Source organism: Carassius gibelio, chromosome A6 (genome assembly GCF_023724105.1).
Source record: "Carassius gibelio isolate Cgi1373 ecotype wild population from Czech Republic chromosome A6, carGib1.2-hapl.c, whole genome shotgun sequence".
Lineage (NCBI taxonomy): Eukaryota > Metazoa > Chordata > Actinopteri > Cypriniformes > Cyprinidae > Carassius > Carassius gibelio.
Genome location: NC_068376.1, coordinates 9596390 through 9614824, shown reverse-complemented (window position 1 = coordinate 9614824; position 18435 = coordinate 9596390). Strand labels below are relative to the sequence as shown.

General features: G+C 37.2%; 1 protein-coding gene across 5 annotated transcripts in view; it reads left to right on the top strand.

Annotated features, from left to right (window-relative positions):
* Positions 1–18435, top strand: part of LOC128015437 (arf-GAP with GTPase, ANK repeat and PH domain-containing protein 1) — a 158132-nt gene that overhangs the window by 87674 nt on the left and 52023 nt on the right. For all 5 annotated transcript variants that reach the window (XM_052599263.1, XM_052599264.1, XM_052599262.1 and 2 more), the window contains 6 exons: positions 955–1040; positions 1734–1875; positions 2837–2971; positions 13397–13524; positions 13776–13931; positions 14719–14811. In XM_052599263.1, coding sequence (XP_052455223.1) covers positions 955–1040; positions 1734–1875; positions 2837–2971; positions 13397–13524; positions 13776–13931; positions 14719–14811 — 740 coding nt within the window. The remainder of the gene's footprint in view (positions 1–954; positions 1041–1733; positions 1876–2836; positions 2972–13396; positions 13525–13775; positions 13932–14718; positions 14812–18435) is intronic.

Sequence of the window (18435 nt, the reverse complement as noted above, 5' to 3'; positions counted from 1 at the left end):
GCAATAAGACCCTCTAACATCTCCAGGAATCCCCTCTGATCCTCTTACGCTTCAGCAAATCAGCCAACAGTTGCCCTCCCCTCTTCCCCCGAGAGAAAGATAGAGAGAAGTCTCTCTGTCCTCTGATCTCTGACCGCCGCTCTCATCTCAAATGGGGCATAGGTCACAAGTTAACTCTAGACGTTTTGACCTTTACCACTCCAGCCATCGTTAGACTGGACGTTTGGAAAACGAATTACAGCGGTAACACTTAATTAGTCATTGGGTTCAAATACTTTTGATTCAGGCATTATTTGTCTTTCTCTGGAAAGCAAAGAAGGTCAAGCAGAGAGCACTAATTACTTAACATGTAATCATTTTTATAATAAATCACATTTTCATGAAATACTACTGTCAAAATTCATAATGTGTATTTGTATCTAGAAATTGTCTTAAGAACAACCGTTAAGTAAGTACACTATGAGTGTTAGCAAATATTATATAAACGTGAAGTATAACTCATACATTAACTGTCAGTTCTGAAAAAGGAGCTTCCACAAAGTCGATCTTATACAGGAATACCAGAACTGAATTCCTTTGCTGTTAACAACATTTTGACAGAAAGAATAGAAATATAACACATAGAAGGTGCAACAAAGCGATTGCCATGCTACAGTTCTCTGTGATAGTTGTAGAGTGAGCCCTGCAGTGAATCTTACACCAAATAAAAATGATGCTCATCATTAAAGATATTTTTAAAGTTCTCACTTTTTGTATATTTACTAGTTCTGAACTCTGATTTTTAGAACAAATTATCCCCCCCCCCCATAAATAATTAGAAAATAACTAAATGATACACATGCCCTTTTCCATTTCCATTTCAATCAACAGTCCTCCAATCATCTCACTGTAGAAGTAGTGGATGTCTTAGAATCATCAAACTATGTAAATTGATTGGCTTCTTTTGTTGGACAGGAGGACGTTTTAAAAAGGAGATTGTAGTGGATGGACAAAGTTTCCTCCTCCTAATCAGAGATGAAGGGGGACCTCCTGAGGCTCAGGTAGGAAGTACAGCCACAAATACATCACAAAACATCACAAGGGTTTCACAAAATTGTGATTTCCTTACAGAGGATATTCATTTTGTTGAACAAAGCGGCTGAGTGGAAAACAATGACGTAATAGGGTTTACATGAGGTAGATAACATTTGTTTAGACAAACTGATTCTCTGTTGGTCATAAAATGCAAACAGGAAGTCTCATGTGCCTCTTTCTCATGGTCTATGAAATATGAATTTGATGGTGTGTGTGTCAATATGTTAGTTCAGTAAGTGCACTGAGCATTGAGTCAGTCATTTCTAGAGCTCTCAGAGCAGTTTCAGTGCACTTTTTATGAAAATTCCAGGAATTAACAATAAAATCCATTGGTTGTATCATATATTCACTTACTGTATAGCACATTTTCAATATTTCATTAACACTGTATTTTTAGGACAGCTACAAATAAGATGCATAATGGGAATGTTGATGATAACTGATGAATACCTCTTTATAATCACATCACCGCTAACGGAGTCATCTGTGACCCGATATGTAGTGCTTCAAAGCCCTTGCTAGCGCACAAGCTAACAGTCACAATAATAATATCATAGGGAAATATGAAATATGTTTAGCCTATTTTAAACAAAGAATCATTATGTTTTTTTGCATAATGTTTCTGAATTCTTCCCACTCTCTCAATCATTCTCTCTTAGTTTGCGTTGTGGGTGGATGCGGTGATTTTTGTGTTCAGTCTGGAAGATGAGATCAGCTTTCAGACGGTCTACCACTACTATAGTCGTATGGCTAACTACCGAAACACAGCAGAGGTGCCCCTGGTGCTTGTGGGAACTCAGGGTGAGTACTGTATATAGGGTGGATATATCATATGACAGCAACTCACACTCACAATTCAAGGCCATATTCTCCAGTGGCTTGGCAACAAATTGAAAAGAATTCAGAAAGAAAAGAATACAAAAATTCCTTCAACGTATCAGGGATTGTTGATCAGTTTAATTATTTTTACAATTCACAAACACATTAAGGTGTGGCATTATTTATCAATCTTTTATATATGCACTACTGTTGAAAAATCTGGGGTTGGTCTTTTTTTTTTTTTTTAGTCTGTAATTCTACCGATGCTGCATTTATTTGATATCAATAATTGTTTTCTATTTTAATAGAATTTATAATAGAATTTATTTGTGTCATGGCACAGCTGAATTTTCAGCATCATTACTCATGATCCTTAAGAAATCATTCTAATATTCTGAATGACTATTTTCATGAAAACCCTGATACATTTTCAGGATTCTTTATTGAATAGAATGCTCAAATGAACAGTTTTCAGTTTTTGTTTAAAATAAAATATTTTGTAGCATTATAAATGCCTTTTGTAGTGAAATAGTGAAATGACTCACTTTTGATCAATTTAATGCAAAGTATTACTTTCTTTACAAAAGTTGATTGACCCCAAAATTTTTAATGCACATATACATACATACATACATACATATATATATATATATATATATATATATATATATATATTTTTTTTTTTTTTTTTTTTTTAAATAATAAATACTAAAAATATAACTTTCATACTACTTGTGTTTTCGTTATATGATCACTAGAGGGTGCCACACTCTAATTAATGGAAGATCATTTACTAAGTCCACAAGTTTTTTTGTTGTTGTTGTTGTTTTTTTTGAATGAATATGAAGCCTCTCTCATTTGATGTAATGATTTTTTTAAAACATGAATTATTCAGACCATTTATAGTTTCAAATTTCTTTGTCCCGTCCTGACCATTTGGCAGATGCAATCAGTGCGGCTAACCCTCGCGTCATCGATGACACCCGCGCTCGAAAACTGTCCAACGACCTGAAGAGGTGCACATATTACGAGACCTGTGCTACCTATGGCCTCAACGTGGAGCGCGTCTTCCAGGATGGTGAGTCTTTTCGTACTGTCCAAAATAGTTTAAAGTGTACGCTTTACATTTTTGCCGTTAAAAGAGTTTTCATCTACTGGCAAAGTTGTGTTTAAACACGTAAACAAACACCTAAATCTAGCATTCTTCTCAGATGTGTCAATTGTATGTGTTAAATTAGTCATTTCAGCACCGGTCATAACAGTGCATGCTTGGATTACTGTTACTTTCACATTATGTGGGTTACAGAATAATGAGCAGGAGGCAGAATATGCAAGGTGACTTTGCTGTTGAATAGCTGACCCAATCTGGCTTATCAACCCTTAATTACAGGCTAAATGGCCCATCTCGCCTTGCATTGCTCTGTGAGGTATAGAGATAGCCGTGTTCTGTGTGCTGGATTTTTGCTAGGACACTTTGAGAAGTAAGATTAAAAGAGCTTCATTAACCATTTCAGGTGTAGTGTTATGTCAGGAGAGATGGAGCCTTTGAGGCATGTGCTCCACTAGAGGGCACAAGATGGTAAGAAATCGGGCTCATTTCAGAAGATTTTATTATTTAAAAAATCAGTGGAGGTCTTATGGACATTTTTTCCTTGTTGGAAAATTGTGTTTCTAGTATGTTTTGACAGATGTGCCATTTGAGCTATGTTTATTATCATATTTATATTTATGTTCCTGGCAAGTGCTTTGTGGCTTAAATATCTTTCAAGTGTTTTCGAGTGTATATTGTGTTAAAGTTATAGTACACGTGTGTAGTAAAAAAAATAAATAAAATTAAGTTGAAATCCATCTAAAACCCCAAGAAATGAATTCCCTTTTGATGTATCATCACTATAGCCAGCAAAGTGTTACTTTATAATAAATCCCCCACATTAAACCATAAACGGTTTCCCGTGTTCTGAATGAACAATGAAAGTTTGGTAAATTGAATTTTACATTTGTACATCAAAATGCTTGTTTTTTTTAATTCTTAGAAAATGTATCTCAATTTCATTATATTTCATTGAACTTTTGAACAGTAATATCTATCGTTTTGAAGTTTGCACGTTTTTTCTAACTGTATCTTATTTGTATATTTCTATATGGACACGTTGGTTTGGTTTGTAATGTGGCATTACGTGTGTTTCCGGTATTTGCACATGCATGTGTCTGCGTGAGGCTGGCTGGCTGATGCACGGAGCTCTTCGGAGGGGTTGGGCAGGCTGAAGCATTCAGTGCTCCATCCAGGACGGAGATTTCAAATCTAAACGCGCAGCTATTATCTTCCAGCCAAGACCGCTGTAATTTAACTGTGTGTGTGTGTGTGCGCATGTCTGTATTATGGCCAAGCTCATCAGAAGCACTAAATGAGAGCAAGAAAAGGCTAAATTCCTGATCATTACTGACGCTGTCTCCTCGCATCTCTCGTTTAATTATCCTCAATTAATCATGCATTCTAATTATCCACTGTACTGGAATTTATTGATGAGTACCAAAATTATTATTTTAATGTTTTGTGTTGCATTGATAGCATTGCAACTGCCCAGAGGTGGGTGTGGGTGTGTGTGTGTGTGTGTGTGTGCACGTGCGTATACTCGTGTCATTTTGTTTGCCTGATTTGGGCCTACTTTGGCATCAGAGCAATGCATGAGGTGTCATAACTACACATGTGACCATAATTAAAGAGTTTTAATCATCGGCTCACTGCAGATTTACAGGCTCTGATATTTAAGTTGATCATCTCAAACAGAAATGAAATGAAACAGTATGGACTGATCTTAAGTTTGTTTGGCCCCATAATTATATTACACATGAACAATGTCTTAGTATCTTAGTGTATAAATCGGAAATATAAAAAATCCAGTCTGACTTTGTTAAAATATATATAACATATGTATTGTACAACACAGCGTAATACAGCTGTTTTACCAGAGAGGTGTGCATTTTGCAAAAGAGCGACGCTGTAAAAATATGTATAATTATAATATCAAATAAACAGATAAGATAATAAAAATAAGATATAACATTTAAATAAAATCTTTTGTTCATTTGTTTTTCTTCAAAAAAAATTTGTGTGTCATTCTAGTATTCTAAAGAGAGGTAATATGGTATTATACATTTAACATTATATATATGTATATATATATATATATGGTTGTTCTTTTCCATTTTTTTCTACAAGTATGCCATATTTTCTGTTAAACATGTTTTACAGAAGTAAAATGAGATACACTATCGTTGTAAATACCAGGATGATTTTTTCTTCTGCTTCGTTCGTCTTCTCGATTGATTTGAGAGATTCAGTGGAGTATTAATGAAAGTGCAGTTTAACAGGACAATAGATTTTTTTTTTCTTTTTTTTTTCTTTTTTCATAAAAGCATGTGATGCCCATTGATTTGCAATGCAGTTTTATGCATGTTTGATCACCCTGCTTTACTTTCTGTCACAATCAGTTATTACTCTCTCAAATTCCTAATTCCTAATGGGACAAAAGTCTATATATATATATATATATATATATATATATATATATATATATATATATATATATATATATATATATATATATATGGCCTTTTGCCTCTAATAAATGATAATTGTCTTTTGGTTGAGCATTCAATAATATAATGACCTGAGTTGCCATAAATCAAATAATGCAGGCGAGCGAGTTGCATTGCTTTCCCAGAATCACAGAGATGCCAGCACGCAAATAACAAGAACATTAACCATTAAAAATAATTGGTGCAGTAGTTATCTGCATTAGATTTATGTAACAAAGTGTTTACGAGATGGCCAGTTTGCCAATTTATTTGGTCAGGGTCAGCTGAGGGTTTACTCCAGTAGGTCGTGTGTGTGTGTGTGTGTGTATTTACGCGCATTTTGTGCTTTCCTATATGTGCCTACTGTTCAAATAGAGTCCACAGCTCTGAGAGTGCTTGTGGACGTGGCTGCGTGTGTATTTCTACGCCTGCAGAGTGTGTGAATGTGTTTGTCAGGGGTTCTTCGGTAGAGGTGAGGGGTCCTGACAGCTCCCCTGCCTGCGTCCATCAGCGTGCTAATTTAATTATCCTAATTATCCCCCTCCCCATTCCTCCCCTCACGCCAGCTGCCTTGTCACAGTGTCAGAGTGAGGATGTAGAGCTTTCTTAGCATACACTAACATCTAACGAGGTCTGCTGTGCACTTCCCCTCTTTCTTTCTTCTCAATCTCTCTATTTCTATCAGTATCTCTTTCATGGACCCCTATGGTTTGACTATTTCTTTGATTGTAAATATTATAGAGTTTGTATTGAAGATTAATCGTTAAGTTGTTGTTGCTGCTTGAATATTTGCTAATACTACATCAGAGTTTTTTATTAGTGTATTTGGAAGTAATAACCGAAGTGTACAATAGTTTTTTTAAGTACCAGGTGTTCTGGGTCCTAAACCACCATTATATTACTTGGAAAAACATTACAACGTTAATTTTAGGTTAATTTTGTTAAGATTAGTTAGATAACAAAAACAAAATTTTTTACTAGAAACTAGAAAGTGAATGTGAATTTCTTTATATACTAATAAGTTTCTAACTTTGAATGGAGTTTTGTTAATTAACATTAATTAAAATATTATGAATGAGCAAGAATCAACAATGAACTATATTCATACCTTTCCAAAAAAAGAAACTTTCAAAAGCTTGGGGTCAGATTTTTTTTATTTTTTTTTTATGTTGCTCAGTAAGGCCACATTACAGTAAAAGCTGTAATATTGTGAAATAATATTACGATTTAAAATGGCTTTCTTTCATTTTAATTCATTTTAACCCTTAATTTATACCTGTGATGCAAAGCTGAATTTTCAGTAGCCATTACTCCAGTGTGACTGCTTGTGTGTACATTTGTGAAATAAGCTGTCAGCGTGACATAACTATCACTGTATCACTTGTGGCTTCAACTCCCTGCGTTTGCCAGGTAAAATGGTAGTGTTTCATGTGGATGCGGTCTGTGTTTCCACAAGTGTGTATTGTGTGTCTTGTGAATCAGGTCTAATTACTGAACAGTAAGTGCAGGAGCTGTTTGACCTTTATACAAGATTCCTGGCAGGTGGCTCATCTGCCTCGCTCTCCTCCGACTCATTAGCTAATATTTATAACACACTGCTGCTAACCGCTCTGACAGCAGCAGCCTAATAAACATACCTGTGTCTTCATTTAGTTCCACTTACCTGTTCTGTCCATCCATACGTTGCACGATGTAGTCTCTTTCTCTGTTTCCTCATTTCTCTCTGGGGGTGGAGAATAAAGGTCAGTCTGTTGTATCAGCTCAGCGTTTAGAAGAGAGGTCACAACCTGGGTTGCAGAGTCGGGGGTCCAAGTCTTTGTTCAGCAGGGTTCTCTATTCTGTTGACCTCGATGAAGTATAATTGAGTGAATGAATAAACACAGCCACATGGGAAGTAAATCAGAGCAGGGTCATGAGCCATGACAGTGGATTATTAGTGCAAACTGATGATTATCTGGTAGTACAAATCAAAAGATATGTGCGTAAATCATAATTGGAATGGTGTGTGTGTGTGTGTGTGTGTGTGTGTGTGTGTGCATGTGCATGTTTTTGTGACATATCAGGACACAACTTTGTATAATGACATGGGTATGACACAGGTCAAAGTCACCTTTATTTATATAGCGCTTTAAACAAAATACATTGCGTCAAAGCAACTGAACAACATTCATTAGGAAAACAGTGTGTCAATAATGCAAAATGATAGTTAAAGGCAGTTCATCATTGAATTCAGTGATGTCATCTCTGTTCAGTTAAATAGTGTTTGTGAATTTATTTGCAATCAAGTCAACAATATCGCTGTTGATGAAGTGACCCCAACCCCAGGTATTACAAGGAGAAGGTGACGTATGAGGACGTAACCCATGTCCCCATTTTTCAAAACTCTTATAAATCATACAGAACGAGTTTTTTTGAGAAAGTAAAAATGCACAAAGTTTCATGTAAGGGTTAGGTGTAGGGTTGGTGTAAGGCCATAGAATATACAGTTTGTACAGTATAGAAACCATTACGGCTATGGGATGTCCCCACTTTTCAGAAAAACAAACGTGTGTGTGTGTGTGTTTGTTTTATATATATATATATATATATATATATATATATATATATATATATATATATATATATATATAAATCAACAGAACAAAATGTTCACTTTAGGGGAAATAAATAATTTATAAGTAATTTATATCAAAATATTATGCTCAAATTCATTTATTCACCCTCATGTGGTTCCATAATAATTTATTTGGTAAATGTGTCTCCATCATAGTTAATTCACATTTCTGCTTACCAAATAAAAAGTTTTTTTATACACGATGGGAATTTTTATTTATTTTTCATTTATTGTATTGATTCTTATCCAGTGTTTTTAGTTTGACATCCCCAAAATAATCAGATATTATTGATTGTATACATGGATTGAAACCTGGCTATTGATTTCCACCAACTGCAGCAGAATGTATTATAATGTAATAAAAAGTATCACAACAGGATAATTTGCTATTTGTTGTAGTAAAAGCAGCATTTTAATTTCAACCACTGACAAGTGTCACTAATATATTATTATAGAGTTGTTCCGATTCCGATACTAGTATCGTAAATATCCCCGATAACACAACAAATTCTGGCATCGGCGAGTACATGAACCCATATACCGATCCGATACCATTTTCTTAAACAAGACCTAGTTATGACCGCTAGCTTTTGCTTAACCGCTGCATGGTTCTTCTTCAATACTCAGAATATATTGCAAACACAGGAAGTTGTGCTGTGTTGCCACAAGCAACCCCTGTTTAGAGCAGCGAAGAAGAAATGTAAACGCGTTAGCAGCACTGATCTATATGCTCATCGCATTTTAAACTGCCAACAGACAGTGAATCCGCTTCTATATTATAGATCAGTGGTTAGCAGTATGTCCGCTGTTTAGCAGTATTTCAGACTGGACCAACCAGACAGTAAAACGGCAACTAGGGATGCCACAAGTACTGCCACTTCACTACCAAGTCGGAGCTGAAAATTTAAAGTGATGATACCAGCGTCTCTGTAGTACCGGTAGTAAGTTTGAGTATATTCAGTACCCGCAGCTGCGTTCAGTCACTTCCGTGTTAGTCTAAGCGCAGGGCTCCAGACTGTAGCCATATATATACTAGTGTCTGTGAATATTAAACTGCAAAATACTATTTAAATATTACTCCTGCAAATTACAAACTGTAAACCGTCACTTCATGAGAATTTACTGTTTCATTTGAGAAAACTGTCATATCATAAACACAGACACTCAAAGATCTTCATGGCAACCCATCAAAATAAATGTTTGGTTTAATGTGAGTAAATTGACAATATATTAAGCTACTTTTGTAGCCTACAGTAGATTTAGCTATGTCTCTATGTAGTAATAATAATATGACTCTATTGATAATAATAATTATGCTTAGACCATTGCTTGTTTTTTTTTAATTTTGTTGTAAAGAGATTATCTGATTAATATATCATTTTTTATATTCCTAGACTTATTTGTTGCAGTTTTTTGTACAGTTATATTGTAAAACTAAAATACCTTTTTTAATTTGCAGTGTTGGATTTTTGGCTGCAATTGAAGTTCATTTTGCTTAAGAAAATAAATAATATTTCTGTCAAATTCATGTCAGATGTAATAAATACAGTAGTTCACCATGTATTTGTTCATATTTTATTAAGGGATAAGTCTTAAGCACACCATAAAATAATTCTAGCAATTTACACAGGGCTAGTAGTAGGGGTGTAACGATACGCGTATTTGTATTGAACCGTTCGGTACGACGCTTTCGGTTCGGTACGCGGTACGCATTATGTATACCGAACGGTTCGTTGGAGTAATTAATTATATTTGAAAAAAAAAAAAAAAAAGAGAGAGAAAGAAATATAATGATATGCGTTCAACAAGGTAGCCCAATAACCCAAACAACGTAACAGGCAACGCCCCTGACACTCCCGAAGAAGAAAAAAACACCATCTTATATGTTTATGTTAGGCTACTCAGCAGGCGCTCGCTCACTCAGTACGCGCTGAAGGCTCGTTGCAAAATAGCCAATGCGTTTAACAGACTAGAAATGAGAAGATCCTCCAATAACCAACAGGTCTGGTGTTTGGGTGCACTTTGGATTCCCTTTAAGCTATAATGGTGATGGCAAGAGAGTGGTGGATAAAAAAACAACGGTATGTCGCATCTGCAACATGACAGGGTACACCAGCGGGATTACAAAAAAAAAAAAAAAAAAAAACAACAGCGGGAATATCTGGGATATATGCGTCAGTACTATCTGGGAAAAGACGAAAAAAAGGAGAAACATGCACGCAGCAAACTATCCCTGCAGCATTTAGACACTATAGCTTACAGGGAATCCAACCCAAACACCAGACCTGTTGGTTATTTTAGGATCTTATATTTCTGGTCTGTTAAATGCATTAGACATTTTGCAACGAGCCTTCAGCGCGTGCTGAGTGAGCGAGCGCCCGTTCACATATCGTGCCTAAAAACGCATGGAAAACGCTAAGCGCGTCTTTCTCCTCTTTTCCAAAGCGCTCGGGCAGAAGCGCTCATGAGGCGTCTGTCTTTGCTAAGCAACAATGACGTGCTCTCTCCATGAGACGCGGAAATTTCAGCGAAGGATAAATGGATTTGCAGCTCTAAAAATCGCTTGCAGTAGCTCTGCTACTGAATTTATTTCAAAATTGCAATCCATATACAACTATGATCAGCTGATCCTTCATCTTGGCTGAACTCTCAACGTTGTTACGGGAAAGGATGAAGCTGATTGGTTGGTTCTTGTCACATGACCCGCGGTGCGCTTGCGGCATTCTGAAAAGTTGAGATGTTTTTACATTTTGCTGTATCTAAAACGTATCGAACCGAACCGAACCGAACCGTGACATCAGTGTATCGTATCGAACCGAACCGTGAATTTTGTGAACCGTTACACCCCTAGCTAGTAGTATATACAGCTGTATATACAGGTACACACCCAGGTATCGGATCAGTACTCGGTATCGGCCGATACCCTAATCCCAGGTATTGAAATCGGTATCGGGAAGAGATAAAGGGTATCGGAACATCTCTAATATTATAGAGCTGGAATTATTCTTAGTGGCTGTAATAGTAGCCAAGGTTCTCTAAATCTGTACAAAAAGAGTCGCTCCAGTGGGGTGAATGGTCCTGCTCTGTGTTGGCTGTGCTTCTGCTTCTCCTGACTGCGGTGCCATAAATCTGATCAAACGGGAAATGTTTCCGGCAGGATAAATGTCTGCCTCTCAGAGGGGAGTCAAGATTGATAGTCAAAGTTAAATTGTATTAGCTGTGCAGTTTAAATATTTAACCCAGTCTTATCATAACTGCTCTTAACACTTAAAGTAAAATACAGCAGGTGTGTCTGGAGAGAGATCTCTGGACGTATATCTCTCACCTCCTCCATGCTCTTGCAGTGCTATTGTCCAATAATACTTAAATGGCTTGACTTATTACGATTGCTCATTATAAAGCTCTCTAAAAGATTCTGGGTGATAACAGAGTCACTGATAAGTGTTTTCATGAAGGCCACTGTGGGTTTGCGAGTTGCATTGCTATTAACATAAGGGTAAGTGAGACAATGCTCGCTCAATTTTTCGTACAGCTCTGTTCATGTAAATTATTATCTGTCCATAAATGAAACATGCACAGAATGACTTGAATAGTATTTGTATGTTGAGCATATTTTTTGAGCGAAATAAAGTAAAAAATATCATAATGAAAAAATAAAGCCTCATTAAAATAATAAAAGAAAAATAAAGAGAGAAAAAAAGTCATTCAGTGTGACCTAAAGTCTGGTGCAACCAACATGCAGAAACACAATAAAACACACTCAAAAAAGGAAATGATTTAATGAAGAGAACCCCTGCAGACCCTCACAAATGTGTTAAAAAAATAAGACAAATAATAAATTAAAAAAAAGAATTTACCCCAGTTTTTAGTTAGGTTGTTGTAGCATTCATGTTTTTACAACTCCCCCAAATTATAATATTTTTTTAAATTTAGAATGAATTATATTTGTACAAGAAAAGCTTTTACTTTAAAAACATAACTGTGATTGGTTTGGAAACTATTATTCACCCATTCAAGGTGTAAGGAAATTGCTTTCAATATTTTTTAGATTACACCACGACTGGTTTCATTACATTTAAACTTTCCCTGAAAATAATATAACGTTTTTTTCCATTTAAAATCATTTAAATAAAAAGATTGCATTTCTAAGAACTTTTTCTCTATCGCGCACACGTATTTGTCATCGCCCCTTAACAGTTTTCGTCAGTGCTATTTGCTGCTTCTCTTTACTCAGTTTCCTTTTAAATGAGAGGAGTTGCTCGTTTATGATTATAATTAGCCGATTAGAGTGGCAGCGTGTCGCGACGAGTCTAAATAAACACAGCTGCACAGCGTTTCCGTTGGAGCGACAGATGGGACACGGAGAGCATGGGAGTATTGCATTGAGGGATTTTTGTTTTTAGCAGAGTAGCATGGCGTTTGCCCTTGTACAGTGCTCTCTCACCTGAAGGTAAATGTTTATGACGGAATCATCATTAAAACTCAAGACGTTTAATAGTTCCAATTAAAACAATGACTTCATTTACAGCGGGATGAGAGGCGGCCCTATTTATTGGGAGCTGGAGTAATTGAGTTCTGGGCACTTGGACCGTTAACTCACTCCTGACTCCTGAGAGCCACTTCAGTTTAAAGGCTTGAGGAAGTTTCTGAACACTAGAGGGCAGTTGTTTGAGACTCGAGGGAAAACAAATTTAAACACAGTTATGTTGAGAGGAGTGTTTAATCAGCGAATTTCAATTTCGCATTGACAGTTCACAACTTAAGAGTTACTGTTAAGTCCTGATAGGGAATAAAAAGCCACTTTCTACTCTTCTCCTCCCCTGTGTGTGTCTGCTTTAAGGGATTTATGAGTTAAAGAATGAGCTCTTCTCCGTGAGCTTCTCTTCACATGATGAGATCAATGTCGTTAGCCACGAGATGACGAAGTGGTAGAACATATCTCCGCGGCCGGGAGCAGGTTGCCACGAGGCCCGTCAACCGATCGATACGGACAGAGGCGAGCGATTGACTGACGACGCACTTTATCTGGTGCAGGCAGGGCATCGAGGGAAAAGAGAAATGGACAGGGGAGGGAAAATGTTGAAATAATGGGCCTTGGAGGCTTTGAGAGCAGTGCGGGTGCCGTTCTGTGGAGGAGAGTGATGGGCGAATTAGGGGCGGTCTGGGTTAGCGATTCCATATACACTCTCATGAGGGGTAATGAAGGGACTACTTACCTGTCAAACTGAACCGGGGTTGCGTTTACTGCAACAGTCTTTCTCTATAATACATACATTTCCCCTGACTTTTTCCATTTCTTTGTAATTTCAGTGGCTCAGAAAATAGTTGCGACCCGGAAGAAAACGCAGCTGTCAATCGGACCCTGTAAGTCACTGCCCAATTCTCCAAGCCACTCCTCCGTCTGCGCAGCGCCTGTGTCTGCAGTGCATATCAGCCAGGTAAGTCTGAAACACTTAAAACCTGAAAAAAAAAATCATTTAGCTCCAAACGCAGATGGAAATCCTCTTCCACATGGCTCATTCCTAATTGATTTCTCATTAGCAGTGTACAGTTGAGCCTGTGTTTGTGCAGCCAAGCTTAGAGAGGCTTAGAGAGGCTCAGAAAAACAGGAGGCTTGTGGCGTTTCTTTGTAACGTGAGATTATTTTCTTGCTTTTGTATGTGATTCTTGCTTTGCGTGTGTATTACAGACCAGTAATGGTGGGGGCAGTTTGAGCGATTACTCCTCTTCCGTACCCTCCACTCCCAGTACCAGTCAGAAGGAACTGCGTATCGATGTACCCCAAACTGCCAACACCCCTACGCCCGTCCGCAAACAGTCCAAACGACGTTCCAACCTCTTTACGGTCAGTGTTTAATGTTAAAATTACACTTGAGACAGAAGCAGCAGTCAGTTTAAAGGAGTTTCTTACTTATCATACCAAATGAATACAACACCAAAAAATGAATTAATATTTAAATAAAACAATCATTTCAATTATCTTTTTTTTTTTACACACACTATCATTCATAAGTTTGGGGTCTGATTTTTTTTTTAAATTATTATTATTATTCTGCTGGATGCATTCAATTGAGAAACAAATCAGAATATTAGAATGATTTCTGAAAATACACAACACTAAGCCAGGAGTAATGTTACAATTACGTTTTAAAGAATGGTTCTAATAATGTTTTTCAGTATTACTGTTTTTAAAGTATTTTCTAAAACTTTTGAATGAAAGTGTAATATAAATATATTGGTAATGCCTTGGTGAGCATTTTCTGATGAGAACTTAAAAAAAAGTCTTGCACAAAAGTCTTTGTGTGAGTGTGTGTGTATGTATACTGCATATGATTGTGTGTGTGAGATATATCGCGTGCACACACACACACACACACACACACACATAAGAGAGAGAGAGATAGACTGTTGTTCTTCTGGTCTTGCATGCTCCTTAGTAGTGCAGATGTACCACATGTCTTGCTTTCAAGAAGTTGTGGGTGGGGGGTCACATTAAGGTCAAGATCACCCCTCCTATACCCCCTTGACTTTTGAAGTTGCGTGCCCTGCACTCCAAACTGGATCTAGTCTGAAGTTAGGCTCAATTAGCAGCTAGCTTGCCTTTGACTAAAATGATGTCTTCTCCCCCACAGTCTCGGAAGGGAAGCGAACCAGACAGGGAGAAGAAAGGGGTGGATGGCCGCGCAGACAGCATTGGAAGTGGTCGTGCTATCCCAATTAAACAGGTAGGGTCTGGCCGGCCGTCTGGACTGGTATAATTGGAGTCCAGCAGTGGTGTATTGTGGACGAAGGGCTTCAGATCAGTACTCAGACCCGCTCAAAGCCCGTTTGATGCCATCTCCTTGATTAACAGTGAAAGCACGCACTTGACATCAATTAGAGCCAGGCTCTCCTGTGTGCTGAAATGAGATCATTAGGATAAGAAGTGGGAAGGGATTTGTATCTCCTCAACGTACCCCCCCAGCCAAAACCCCTACCCCATCTCACTCTCCCACCTTCTTCTTATTCCCTGTCAAAAGAAGGGATAGAAAAAAGCTAAGAGGAAACTAATGAAGTGCAGTCTACCAATCTGCATACAGGCCCATATTTCCCGATCAACCCTCCCCGAAAAGTTTGGATTGGGTCATGAATAAGTGGTGTATGTGTGGAGAGGGGGAATGAGAAGATGTGATGTGAAGAAGACCCCCCTCCATTTCACTGTGGGAGAGATTGTTTGACTTGGCCTTAATTTGTCACAAACAAGAATGCGTAGTGAGAGAGTAAAGGAGAGCGCTAGCTAGCGGGGGGGTGGGGGGCGAGATCATTCTCTGTGCATCTCAGCTGGAGTGAAAGAATCAGGTAATTAGCGGCACTAATCGTGCCCCCTCATGTCAGCGCCGTGGCCTTGTTTGTAATTTTCTAATGAACAAATTGCATCTCTGATTAAAGCTGCCTTTAAGTCAGATCTGTGTTTATTAGCGTGCCACAGTGGAGCAGCGCTTCTGTCGTCCACCGTTACAGCGCAGCTGGCGTTCAACAGCGAAGCTGCACATCTTTTGTAAGTGCGGGCCATGTTCAAGACCTGCTGGGTTCGCATTGAGAGGCTCCATAGGAGTCAAAAAAAATGTATACAAGACACCCAGGCAATGAAACGGAAGTGCAACTGACCCTCTTTTTTGCAAATTAGATGTTGGGGAATACATTGCATCTTCGTTGGGATATATATGTGGCATCGTAATCTTAAATTGCCTACTTAGTATTATGGTCATACAAATGTCACTATGAGCTATGAATCAATTAAATGACAATTTTATCACATCTATTAATTTAATTTAAAATAATATATAATAAAAATGCAGCTCTTCTATGATTCAAATTATTTTTTTTTTTTATAAAGTCAGGATGATATTACTGTCCTGATATTATAATGAAGAAAAAAATATTAAAATTAGAAGTTCTTGAAAACAAAAAAGCAGTTTGGCATAATATTTTATTATTTCTAAGAAAAAAACCTTTTAACAAAACTGTAAAAAAAAAAAAAAAAACATTTGTCTGCAAAATTTGTGACATGCATGAAATATACATTAAGTAACATCATATTGAGGACCCTCATGCCATAAGATATTTATACTCACATGTATGTACTGGTCAATTTTTTTTACACACTACTTTTATTTAGCAAGGAACATTTTCTGTATGCATGTAAACTTAAGTCTACAATTACTACTTTGTTATACTTGAGAAAAAAAGACTTGTAAGGTAGAAACAATCTTGACAGCACTTTTGGAGATTTTGGCTTTTTCAAGCAGGTGTATGCCTGTTGTTACCCACATGGAAAATATAGCTGCCCAGGAGCATTCCCAAGATGGCTGCTGATTGAATTGTCTGAAAGGGATTTTGGAGGAACTTCTTTTTCGAGGCGCACAAGCAATAGCTAATGCTGCCAGCAGTCATCTTTCACCTCCTGCGGCTCTATTTGCATAAATCCTGTTAAAGTCAGTGGCGGTTAATGAAGAAGAAATGAGGCTGGCCCGGCTACAGCGTTGCTGAGAGCAGGGCACTGCGCTAGTGGCAGATGGGAAGGCTGAGCCGTAGCAGACAGCTGTGCAGAGGAGAGAGCAGCATGCAGTTTTAACTATGATCCTACTCTCTTCCGACTGGGCTTGCGCTGTGCTAATTTGTATGTTCGATGCCAAGAGCGATCAAGACGATAACGCGTGTTCTCAGGAGAGAACAACAGTGTTCTATGACTTCATTCAGATAGACACGAGGCATGATTGTGATTTGAATTTGTAATATGAACTTAATTATAATAGGGAGTTCTCATTGTGTGTGCTATTTTTATAGGTATGTTAGAGAGCCTTCAGTATAGTGAGACATTAGTGGATGGAGAGTGTGTCGCCTGGCACAGAGCCATGTCTCTGAAACATCTCTCAGCCTCTTGACACTGCGGGTACATAAATGAGGTATTAATTTCCCTGGTGTCAGACAGGACCTGCCCCACACTTACTTGTACACGCACACACTCTTGTGCCGATCAGAAGCCCTGTCAGTGCCTGTGTCCCTCATCTCATGAGAAGATCAATCAGCCAGCGCAATCAAAGCACACCAGTCTCTGCAGTCCACAGTGTTTCAGTTCTTCCTGCTGTCTTCTCGCTCCCTCGCTAGTGCTTTAGATTCATGATGGTAGGAAGGTACATTGGCTGGCCCACACACTCTTTTGCAGTTTCTTTGTAAAGTAACACATTTGAATAAGACTTTTTTTTTTTTGGGGGGGGGGTCATATTGCAGTTATGTTTTTCATATCTGCAACTGGGATTTGAACTGTGATATGATGACCGTTTACTGTTTCGATATCCAGGCAAAGTAAAAAAAAACTGAACTTTAATGTGGACTCAAATTTATTTTTAGTTTAGTTTATATTGATCTTGGAACGTGTCTTAGCCTTCTTTCAATTGAATATTTTTTTGGAACCCAATCAAGATGAATATTTTATTTCTATATATATATATATATATATATATATATATATATATATATATATATATATATATATATATATATATATATATATATATATATATATATATATATATATATATATACACACACACACACATATATATATATATATATATATATATATATATAAATGCTAATGATAAAAAATAGATGTAATAAATGTGTGTGTGTGTGTGTATATATGTATGAAAATGAAATGTACACTATATTTCTGTTAGATAAATCTATTAATAATTTGTCCTAAAATAATATTTGTAGTAGTTAGACAATAGTATTATTTCTGTCTATTCAAATTCAAATTTATTCAAATTTTAGTTCATCTTAATTATAAAAGTTGTAACAAATGTAAAATAAATACAGTACATACTTTTTCAAAAATTTTACAGTGAAATTATACTGTTACAAATAAAATAAGTGCAAAATTGAAGCAAGACCTTAACATATAAAAAACTAATCAAGCCATGTAAAAATTTCAGTTTTAGATTTATTAATTGTGCATTTCTAGATGTTGTAGAAGTTTGTGAAAGATGCGTGTTTGGATTCTGCAGACTTCTTTGGATGCCCATTCTGTGTGGGCCTGCCCATTGGTCCTTTAATCAAACTTAGTTTACTTTTATAATGTCCATTTGATCCATGAAATCTCAGAAACTCCCCATCCTTCTCAGAAACAGATGGAGAGACAAAGAGCCATGGAGCCACTGACCAGAATCTCTCCGTCAGATCAGTGACTCTATCTGCTGATGTGGCATTTCCCATCTAATTGGGCACCACGTTCAGGCGATGAGTGTTTCACCAACAGTATGAAAGTGGCCTGGGCACATCCCCTCACAGACGATAACGCAGCCGAG